General features: G+C 47.1%; 2 protein-coding genes across 2 annotated transcripts in view; one reads left to right on the top strand and one right to left on the bottom strand.

Annotated features, from left to right (window-relative positions):
* Positions 1-3,671, top strand: part of LOC307089618 (IQ motif and SEC7 domain-containing protein 3-like) — a gene marked incomplete at its 3' end in the record, with an annotated part of 27,059 nt that extends 23,388 nt beyond the window's left edge. Inside the window, exons 5-8 of the mRNA XM_079755972.1 lie at positions 2,733-2,762; positions 2,960-3,107; positions 3,246-3,403; positions 3,509-3,671. Coding sequence (XP_079612098.1) covers positions 2,733-2,762; positions 2,960-3,107; positions 3,246-3,403; positions 3,509-3,671 — 499 coding nt within the window. The remainder of the gene's footprint in view (positions 1-2,732; positions 2,763-2,959; positions 3,108-3,245; positions 3,404-3,508) is intronic.
* A 5,289-nt stretch (positions 3,672-8,960) lies between these two features.
* Positions 8,961-11,408, bottom strand: part of LOC307089349 (sodium- and chloride-dependent GABA transporter 1-like) — a gene marked incomplete at both ends in the record, with an annotated part of 19,495 nt that continues 17,047 nt past the window's right edge. The window contains 2 exons of the mRNA XM_079755567.1: positions 8,961-9,059; positions 10,230-10,397. Of these exons, the coding sequence (XP_079611693.1) occupies positions 8,961-9,059; positions 10,230-10,397 (267 nt within the window). The remainder of the gene's footprint in view (positions 9,060-10,229; positions 10,398-11,408) is intronic.

Below are 11,408 nucleotides of genomic sequence, written 5' to 3'. Positions count from 1 at the left end.
TTATTTTGTCAGTTTAGTCAGTTAGCTAGTAAGAATATAACAGCAACACAGTTAGCTTACAGTGTTAGCGTGCCGTTAGCCGACAGGGTTAGTCTTCTGTTAGCCTTCATGTTTAGCCTACTGTTAGCCCCCATGGTTAGCCTACACGGTTAGCCTACTGCTAGCCTTCATGTTTAGCCTACTGTTAGCCCCCGTAGTTAGCCTACAGGGTTAGCCTACTGCTAGCCATTCGACAGAACCAGAGTGTTCCAGCCAGAGTGGAATGAAAAATCCTCAGCCAAGCAAGAAAAGAAAAACGCCCCCCTCTTCTCCTCCAAGATTTAAGACGGTGTTTCAAGGAAACCGTCGTAATCACGAAATACAAAATCATTCCCCCTCCGTGGACTACGACTTGGTACTTATGGATCTTCAAGCCCCTTTCAAAGGAGTGGGCTGTAAACTAGTTCTCATTGGTGAAAGCTTAATCAAAACTCGGCTTTTACCCACATAAGGGACGCAGTGAGTGTGTGCGTGTCTGTGTGTGTTTTATGCTCGACTCCTTAATTAACATACTTATAGTCAGGCAGTTAAATTGAACGCTCGTTTGACCCAGATTCATCACCTCCCCTCGCTTGCCGAGGAGACCGTGGCGTTGCCAAGCTCGTAAGCAGAGAGCAGACTGGGACATAAAGACGGCCTAGCAGCAACTGTCCCAAATGCATCCAAGGAACTGTTTAAACTATTGGCGAGGATGTTGTTGTGTTGAGCGATCGGTTATCTGGGGAAATTGTCAAACAGGGTCCACCTGTTGGGATTCGTCAGGTAGACGCCTTAACCCCCTACCTCTTCATTGAGGAGAGGTGTAACCAAAATAAATGAATAGGAAGATACTTTTGAGAAAAGCGTCTGAGATTTATTTTTTATTTTTATGAATGACTTGAATGGCATGTATGGAAACTCATTTAAAGTCCAGATTATTAAGAGTCACGTCTCTCCTAGACACGCAGTCGAAGGGATTTTGTGGCCTCTATCTGGTTTGGGTTCTTTCCATTCCAAGAGATTATAATTTCCGACATAATAAGCAGCAGAGTACAACGAAATTATATCTCACTACTATACAAGAGTTGCAGGAATTGTTGTAAGGTATTTCTTCGGTCAGATCTGCAAATGCAAAGTGGCACATACCACAAACCCTACTGTTGAAACAAATGAAGGCATTTCAACACACAGCCACAAAGTGTAGATGAAGAATTCAAAGCCCAAAGATAAATACACATCTCCGGGGGGGGGGTTGCACTTTAAAAACCTTGACATTTCCGTGACGACAGCCCTCAGTAAACCCTGTTCTGAGGAGGAGCAGGCGACGACAGTGTGAGGGCACTGCCACCGCACACTCCCTCCTGACAACATCCGATGTGACACATTTGTCAGCGTGCCCCCGTCCATCAGGTTCTACGCGGCGTGGAGAATCAGCCCTGATCTCCTCTCCCCTCGCCGCTCCGCGCATCGCTGGTCAGGTAGAGGCAGAAGCGAGGAGGAGGGATTTGTGAATGGCCGCGCCAGAGCACAATGAAGTCCCTGTTGCTCATCCCGAGGTAGACGTCCAACGCACGATCGAAGGGCTGTGGGCGGGGGGGGTTGTGGAGCCGGCCGCTCCGATCGAAACCCTTCTGTTAGCTCCTGACAACCTTGGGTCTGTTCGATGCCACTCTGGTTTCAAGTAGGCAGGAACGGAAAACATCCACAAGGGCACCGAATGAAGGCAAAACACTGACAAGTGTTGAAGTCACACAAAAGAGACTGTTTGTGATGTTGGAAGCAGACATATTACGCCAGGTTGTTTGGTTGAGTTAAACGGAACATACCAGGAGTTTCCCGTTGAGTGGGATTTGTGCATACTGGCCCGATTGAAGGCTACAATCTTTCTCATCTCAGGTTCACAAACCTGCCATTCCACCCCTGATCTCCTGATCTCCATCCGGTTCGATTTAGGTTTGAAGGACATCTGAAGGACTCTATAGTATAAGTGCTCTCGATAACCTCTCGTTCAGTACATTACTGATCCGGATCCCGTTCGTGAGTCAGCTACCAAGGATAGCTGTTGGTAGGCAGACATAATGTAAGCAAATGTTTACATCAGAACTTCCACTTCATTTGTCCTTGGGCGGGTAAAATGCCAGCGCATTCCTTCAACCTGTTCTTGAGGCCGATTTAAAGCTTTCAACGGAAGGTGAATAGTGGCAGTGTGCGTCAGCAGAAGTGTATGCCTCGGAACAAACGATAATTGACACAAGCATTTCCTAGAACACAGATAAGACCAGCGACACGTTACACAAAGCAGAGAAGCAAACAAAGACTCTCCCTTTCCAACTACAACTAGGGTGTTAGCGGCCTTGTAGCGCACAGGGAGGGTTTCATTCTGTTGACGTTTGCCTGTGGGTGTCACGATTGGTGTCGGCTTGAACACTGTGTCTCGTTCTCCCCTTGCACACCTGTCCTGTCCTTGGTCCTTCGTTTGGCTCCCTTCCTGTCTGTGCCGTTCACCCCCCCCCCCCCCCACTCCACTCTGCACCTGCCTGCCCCGCCGGTGGCTCCCCCCAGTGGTTTGGAAAGGAACGACCCGAGGGCCCTCACTCGGTGTTGCCTTTGGAACCGCCTTCTTTGTTTGTTGGCCTCTGGCGACGCACCGCCCGACCACCACCTCCACCACCGACACCACCCCTCTGTCAGCACCCTCCCACTGTGTTCCCCAGCATCCGAGCTCCAGTGGTCCCCGTCCCCATGTGAGTCGGGGGGGAGGACAGACGATGGAGGACCTCCTCTTCTGTACCTGAGCCCCGCCCCCCTCGCATGCCAGTGTCTACCCCCCCCAGTAGACCCCCCAGAGCTGAGAGGGCTTGACGGACGTAGAGGAGGAGTATTATAACACATGATGCTGTTCTCTTGGCTGTTTTCTAAACTAGGTGTCAATCCAAAACAGGCTTCAGACGTACCGGCTCAGCTGCAGCACGGAGCCGAGCCCCGGGAGCGCGGCCCCTCCTAGCCACCAGGGGGCGCCGCTCTTCAGCCCGGAGCCGCCCCAGGGCCCCGTGCACCCCCCCCAGCATCACACGCCGCTGGCCGCGGTGGTGGCGCCGGGCGCGGCCCCGGGCTCCCCCGCCCACCACCACTTCCACCAACTGCACCAACACCAGCTCCACCTGCAGCAGCAGCTCCACCTGCAGCAGCAGCTCCACCTGCAGCAGCAGCAGCTCCACCCCCTCCAGCCCCCCCTGGCGGCGGCCGTCAGCCTGGGCGACCTGCGCCCCGAGGCGCTCCACATCCAGTGCCAGCAGATCGTCAAGGTGCTGGTGCTGGAGGGAGCCGGGGGGCGCGGCCACGTGGAGGCCTTCCTCAGCCAGACGCCCCACCCCCACCAACACCTGTACCACCCCCACCCCCACCCCCACCCCCACCACCACCAGCACCACAGCCTGCAGCCGCACCACCTCCACCACCTCCACCACCTCCAGCCCTACCACCACCACAGCCTCCACCAGCTCAGCCAGTCCGCCGCCGCGCCCCTCGGTGACCAGCAGCCCCCTCTGCCACCGCCGCCGCCGCCCTACAACCACCCCCACCAGTACATCCCCCCCCTGGACCCCCGCCTGGGCCTGGCCCGGACCCCCAGCGGCTCACAGAGTATGCTGTGAGCAAAGACCCGGACCCGGACCCGGACCTGTATTCCCTCTCCCAGCAAAGACCTGCTCACTCATTTATATATACGCATATATACATACACACACATATATATATATATATGTGTGTGTATGTATATATATACTGATACAGCTCACACACGCACACAAACACAGTGTACAGTGATACAGCTCACACACGCACACATACACAGTGTACAGTGATACAGCTCACACACGCACACATACACAGTGTACAGTGATACAGCTCACACACGCACACATACACAGTGTACAGTGATACAGCTCACACATGCACACAAACACAACGCAAGTATGTACGCCGATACCTGCTTAACCAACCACACCCCCCCCCACCTTCTTTTACCAAATTATACATTATGTACATATATACATACAGAAGATAGAAGAATATGATTATGAAATCACAATGTATATGCATATATTTAAGGTAAAAATGAAACAAAAGAGAATGAAGATTTTAAATAGTTGCTGAGAATTCAATGAATTGCTGATATAACGTTTTACGTTTATGTATTTTGAAATATTAGGTAGTTTTAACAAATTTCTATAACTTTTCTTCTTTTTTTTGCCAGTTTAAACTCTTTGATGCTCGAAAAAAGAAAAAAAAACACGTTAGTTGCGAGCAGATTTCCTCGTAGTCTGGGTACACCGTCCGATCCCAAAAACTAACAGAAATATTTTTAGATGGATTGGTGATGGATTGCATCTCTTTGTGGACCGTTTGATTTCACTTTTATCATCCCTAACCTCATGTCTACTCAGTACTACAGTGTGTGTGTGTGTGTGTGTGTGTGTGTGTGCGCGTGTGTGCGTGCATAGTTTTTTGTAAATGCGTGCAAGTCAAATATATATAAGCCTCCAGGAGAGAAGAGAGGGGATGCACTGGACTCTACGATAGGGCTAGGATAACAATTAAAACATAAAAAAATGATTCTGCTGCTTTCAGTAATTGTACCTTTTTCCGCTTTTCCTTTACAAGGGGCCCCAAAAAAAGGATAAATTAACAATGGTGACGAAGTCTCACAGAACATTGTCGGAACTTCAAAACGTGGCTCCTTGTTCGGCGCTTTTGCTAATGTGTTACTTTGGATGAAAAACATTTTCCTCCCCTCTACGGTTTTTAGGAAGAAAATAACCCCCGGTGTTTGTCTGTCACGCTGCTTCCTGTGTTGTTGTGCTTCCCTTCTATCGTCCTCCGCTATCAGAACGCCTGTCCCGCTGCAAGGATTCTCTGACACACAGACAGAGAGCGAAGGCAACCGATAATACGGCTTCACCGCCAAACCCAAACGACCTAGCGCCCACCTGATGAACCTCGTCACTATGGTTACCATGTTATTGTTTGACTGGTACGCTTCCTGTTTGCTGTCGTCGCTGGACCCTCTGCCAAGGCCTTTGTGTTTGTGTTGGAAACGGAACGTCTGAATATTTGCCATTTGGCTCCACTGAGAATCACCAAGAAGCTGTACTTATTGAGATGTTGAGAATCTATTTATTATTTTTATCTTTTTTATCTATTTATTTATTTATTTGTATATTTATTTATGTATGTATTTATTAATGTATTTATTTATTTATTCGTTTTTCTTTTTTTTGGCATAGATTCATATTGACACAATATTGCGTTTGTGTGAGTGTTGTGTGTATCCATTTGAATCTGCTAAAATCCTGAATTCATAAACCACCATTTGATTCCAGTCTCCACAACTCCTTTTTATGTCTTTTTGTTTTGTTCCCCGGATAACCTTTCAATGTGACATTTTGAAAAAGTGCAGACTTTTCTCTGATCTGAGAGATGCACACACACAAACACACACACCAAGCTCCTGTGTCAAAATGCCGCCTCTCCATAAATCTGATGGCTTGTGTTCTTGCTGAAGGCTTGATGCGGGGGGAGGTGGGGGTATATCTGATCTATTGCCCTCTGCTGCCCCAGCCCCAGTGGATTGTAAATATCACATCCAGCGGGGGTCAGACAGACAGGTACACTGGAGACCCTGCTGCGGGGGGCGGGTCCTTCTGAGAGAGGGCTACCTCCTGATTGGCTGAATCTCTGAATGCGGCCGTCTCTCTTGTCAACCAGATGTGTTGATTTCTAATCCCTGATCGCTAGATGGTCTGTCCGTCCCCTTTCTGCATTGTACCACAAAACGGAAGGATCGAGGCTCTGCGTGTGCGCGTGTGTGTGTATGTGTGCATCTGTGCGTGTGTGTGTATGTGTGCGCAGGCATGTCTGTGTGGGACACACACACAATGACCTTGTATAATTAATAAGAGCGTTTATAAAATATTGATTCACAAAGAGGCGGTTCTATCTAGTTGTGCTAACACGACATCGATCGATTGATAGATGATCGATGGATCGATGGATTAAGGTTGTCCACGTCACTGCTGCTGTGAGCTCCACGGTACACGTGGTGTTTTGCTTGTTTTGATTTTATTCAGAAGAATGCGATGGTGTGCCCGTGCATGGTCCTGCTCTGGGGAACCGAGGCCTAACGAACTAACTGTGATCCCACTAAGTCTCGCTAGAGACTTCATTTTTCTTGTGCATGACTGAATTCGTTTGCCCGTTTAAAGAACAGAGAGACACTAGCAGATCCCTCGGGGGGGGGGGGGAGGCAGGACAGTTCGCTTCCTTGAGTTCCGGTCAGGAGCATTTAAAAACAACCCGTCCTAAATAGAAGTTTGATTATAAAAAAAAAAGGGGATTAAAAAACCAGCTGAAAACAGATTTACTTTGTAGTTACACTGGGACTGTTAGTTTGGTTTAAACACAAAAGAAAATCTGTCTACCAGCTGTTTCATTACATTTAATTAATAGCCTACATCAGCTTATTATTTTCGTTAAATTAGGTCAGCTGTCACTCTTTCATTTGGTGTTATGTCATTTGAGCCCTTGGGAATAATTATGTTTTGTTTTGTTTCGGGAGTGTAGGCATTTCTCTTGCACACGCTGGTGGTTTTACAATCAAATCCATGAATGAAGTAAGTTGTTGAAAGAAATAAAGAGATTCTTTCACTGCACTTTAGAGGGAAAAAAATACATCAATGTGCTAACAAATAAAACACACTTTTAGATAAGTATTTGTAAAAAAAACTCAAGTTCGCATTGAAATGGACGCCCTGCGTCGCAGTGTCATCTCTGACCCAGGGTATCCATTTGATTTCATGTCATGGGATTGTGCATTTTGTGTGTGAGAAATGAACGAGTGATCTGTTGTTCCTGTGTGTTTATACCTTCCATTTCCAAATGTAAACACAACGTTGCAGATAACAGCAGTCTGTCCTCTCCCTTCTCTCTGTCTACCGGCCGACTGCTCCTCGACGGCACTCTGTCCTGTTCCAATACTTAACAAAACGGACAGAGCTTTGTTTGAGCAGTACGTCAATAATACCCAGATGACGTTCTACTGAGTCAAAAGATGAGAAGATGAGAGTGGCCACGCAGTAGCCCTACAGTACCGCTGAACTAGAGCGTAGGATCTGTGAACCAAAGGGCTCCGTAAAGCCAACGCATGCCACTGGGCGGCCTCTCCTGGGTTTGTAGCTGCACTGTGTTCATAGGAAGGGAAATGTATGGGCAGAACTCATGTTTAAGTACAAATCACATGACAGACTTTCCCAGCCATTAGCTGCCTTCGTTAGCTTTGGCTCGCTCCCCTACCTGTCATTGGAGAACTATATCAACATGCTATTAAAGAATTATTTCAGTCTATTCACCAAACCAGGCTTATCGTGGTTCTTTTATCTCGAATGTCTTGAATATATCATGTCAATGACGTCTTACCCACTGATTGCACCTTGATTTTCCACACACTAACAAGAAACATGTTTATATTATGAGGCCGACATTATTTCAAAGCTTGTCAGAATTAGCATAATTGGAAATGGACAAAATCAGGCCTACAAGCAAAACATTGTTTTTTCATTGTTTATCTGCTTTATTAAAGTTAAATACCTTTTATATACTTTGCCAAATTCCTTTTCAACATCATATTTTAATCCTGTTTATTAATTTAATTCCAAAAAGTTTAATTTAAGAATAATAATAAAAAATACTTCCATCATTTAAACACAATTATATGTACAGCGCATCACTATTCTGATCAAAGTTATATCTACGTATGAATTCATAAGGTGGGACACTTTAATGCAGTCATTCACAAACACTTGGTGTAATGTAAACAGACTGTACAGCGCTTCATAGAAGAATTAAAGCTTTCCCCTTGATTCACAACATTTCCCTTACATGGATTTTAATAGTGTTTAATGTTGCGTTACATAACATTGTGTCGTCCATTCTTAAACATATACCGGTATTATAATGTGTACTTTGTCCCACTTAAAAGTATAATTAAAAAGGCGTTCATATACAGTTGTCCCTGGTGGATTCCTTGGGGATAATCTGAAGGGCACAAGAGGATTGACAGAATTGGAAAACACAGCCATATACACATTTAATGTAATGACAATTATTATGTGATCTTGCCTCTATATACTGCATGTTTCCAAATGAATGCATTGTTTTCTCCAATGGTCAAGAGAGGCAAAAATTTAAGGGAAAAATCGAAATCACTTTAAATTTGATGTACAGACATACATTCCTACACATTTGACTGTGGGAAATCCTACTTTGACAGAATGAACATTGGTGAAGTCTTACTCATTAGGGGCATTTTGAATTGCAAACGCAAAAGTAAAAGGACAAATGCTTTCCTGAGAGACTTTTCCAGAAAGACTAACACCAAATCATCCTATGAATATTAACCTGGTATTCATTAGTTATATTTGATAGATATTTGTTACTCGGTAGCGGTGAACAAATAACTATCAAACCAATCACATAATCCTAAATATTTCTGTAATTTTTTGTATTTAATCATCGTCATTTAATAATGCTATGTTCATATTTTCTCATAATTACCCAAATTTGACTTAAAGTATTCAGCTCAAACCCTCGTAATGCTACAACTGATTTGCATACGTCAACCCATCGCAAAGTAGTCGTGGTTTCTTAAAATAAGTCTCAATTCTTGTTTCTTTTTACCCTTCTCGCTTCTTCAAAAACATACCAACTCCCCCGCTAGAACAGAATAAAGCTGTTACATAACCGGACCCCTCTCCCAATAAATGAAAAGAACAGGAACACCAACAACATGGACTCCACCAGTGGGCCTGAGGACAAGGTAGGGAAGAGGGGGTGTGTGAGTGTTTGGCAGACCCTGACTGGTTCTGTCCGGTTCTGCCTGGGTCTGTCTAGACAGGAGCCTCCCCCACCCCCCCGCCCGAATGGGTCAGGTCTTCATGCACCGATGGCTTGTCAGCCCTCCGGGCAGTGGTCATCTTCTGCCAGCGCTGTTCCCCCAGAGAAGAGACAAAAAGAGAGACACACACCGACAGGTAAATATTGTGTTTCTGACTGACGGCAGGAGTCTCGGACCCGCTTTATTCTGGAGGACGAGGGATGAATGCAGAGGGGATTCGCAGAAACCCACTTTTCCTCTCGTGAATTTTAACATTTACTGACCTTGTTTTCTTCCTGATGCCTTTGTGGCCTCAGTCTGCAGTCTGGCCTTTTTTTTTCCTTTATTTTTTATGCTAGGTCATGCAGAACTCTTTGGTAGCTACTCCAGTCGTGAGAGTACACTGATGCTGCCGAGCCTCTTGTTAGGAGCTCTGGGTAAGAGAGTAGCCCGCTCCCTGACTCAAAGATAACGTGTTTGTGTGAATGCAACCATTTAAGCCTCTACCGATGGGGATTGCATAAGGGCCTACAAGGTCAAGATGACTAACCGTCCCGCTAAAGGCGGAAAGGGAAAACATGATTCAGAATATCTCAAAGGTTACTTTTGGATACATGGTTGAACAACAACATGGTAGAAAAGGTTACACGTTGGATTATGTCACTGTTGACATGCAGTATCTCAGAATTCTTGGCATGTATTGAAGATACAAAAATGCTTGAAGCTGGCGGATAAATCTCCTTCTATCCACCTCTTCTCCTCCACCCATCCTCTCCTCCCTTTTCTCCTCCCCCTCTCTCCCTCCTCTCCTCTCTCCTCTCTCCCTCTTCTCCTCCCTCCTCTCCTCTCCTCCCCCCTCTCCTCTCTCCCTCCTCCCTTCTCTCCTCTCCCCTCCACCCCTCCTCTCTCCCTCCTCCCCTTTCTCCTCTCTCCTCTCCCCTCCACCCCTCCTCTCCTCCCTCCTCTCCTCTCTCCTCTCTCTCCTCTCTCCCTCCTCCCTCCTCTCTCTCCTCTCTCCCCCCTCTCCTCTCCACTCCACCCCTCCTCTCCTCTCTCCCTCCTCTCCTCTCTCCTCTCTCCTCTCCCATCCACCCCCCCTCTCTCCCTCCTCCCCTTTCTCCTCTCTCCTCTCCCCTCCACCCCTCCTCTCCTCTCTCCCTCCTCCCTCTTCTCCTCCCTCCTCTCCTCTCTCCTCTCTCTCCTCTCTCCCTCCTCTCTCCTCTCCTCTCCCCTCCACCCCTCCTCTCTCCTCTCCTCCACTCAGACGCTGAGAGGTGTGTACCTGCTTGAGGCCTCCCTTGGTGGTGAAGAGCATGTAGAAGAAGTATCCCGGCACCAGCACCATGGAGGACATGGCCATGAACCAGCCGATCACCTGACCCCACATGGGGTACACGTAATTCCCCAGCGTCAGGGGGGTCATCTCTATGGCACTGAAGGTGAACACGCCCTGTAAGAACCCCAAAACCACCGCAGAGTTAACAGGAAACCAGTCCAGGTTCACTGGAGGTGAACACGCCCTGTAAGAATGTTCCCTTTGTGAGATTTAGAGAGCGTTTAGATCAACCTTTCAGGGTCCTAATCTGCGCTGTCCCCAAGGGGGAATTTGTTTTGTAGCAGTACCGTACCTTCATGTTAATGCGTGATATCAGATTGTACCACTTGATCTGCATTGTTACATTTACAATTGTAAATGACCTTGTAAATACAATTGTACAATTGTAAATCTAACAATGTATCATAATGCTAATGTATATATGTGTGTATATATATATATGTATATATATATATATATGTATATGAAATGGTGGTTTTTTCGCCGATGGAAGGAAGGCCAACCGAGGAAAAGGTAGCAGCATATAAAGTAGCTTAGTGATAAACTCGCTCCACTAAGCCAGCCCAGACCTTTTGATATATTACCGCATCTTTGGATATTAAACTCCTCCAGGCCATAAAGCATAACCAAGACATAAGCCCCCCCCCCCCCAAACGAAGTGACAGACTGCGTGATGAACAGGGTTTTAACGCGGGACAGAGGAACCCGTTTAGAGAGCGTGAATCACTCACTCCTCCTTACAGCCACGGCCGTCTCCGCTCGGCTGCCAGGAGACGTCAGGACGGCAGATTTAAAGTCAAAAGAACGACACCGCGCTCACGACTCGTGTCTGAGTCGGGGGGGGGGGGGGGGTTCTGATCCAAGAGAGACGGGGGCCCGTGTCCGGGATCGTGTCTACGGTCGCGCATTCCCTGGCACACTATCTGGGGAACAGGGCGGAGTGAGCGGACTCATTATGTGCTGGTAAACGATGGTCTCCTCGTGGATGAGTCGCGTTAACAAGCGTGTTAGATCAGACGAATCAGACGAGAAACCGGTACCGCTAGTCATCTTGGGATAGCGCGCGGACATAAGTGTACATCGGTTGTACAAAGATTTGGTGGTGCATCATGGGAGTAGGGAACC

The sequence above is a fragment of the Pollachius pollachius genome (genome assembly GCF_949987615.1).
Source record: "Pollachius pollachius genome assembly, chromosome: 18".
Taxonomy (NCBI): Eukaryota; Metazoa; Chordata; class Actinopteri; order Gadiformes; family Gadidae; genus Pollachius; species Pollachius pollachius.
This window is presented reverse-complemented; position numbering and strand designations above follow the sequence as displayed.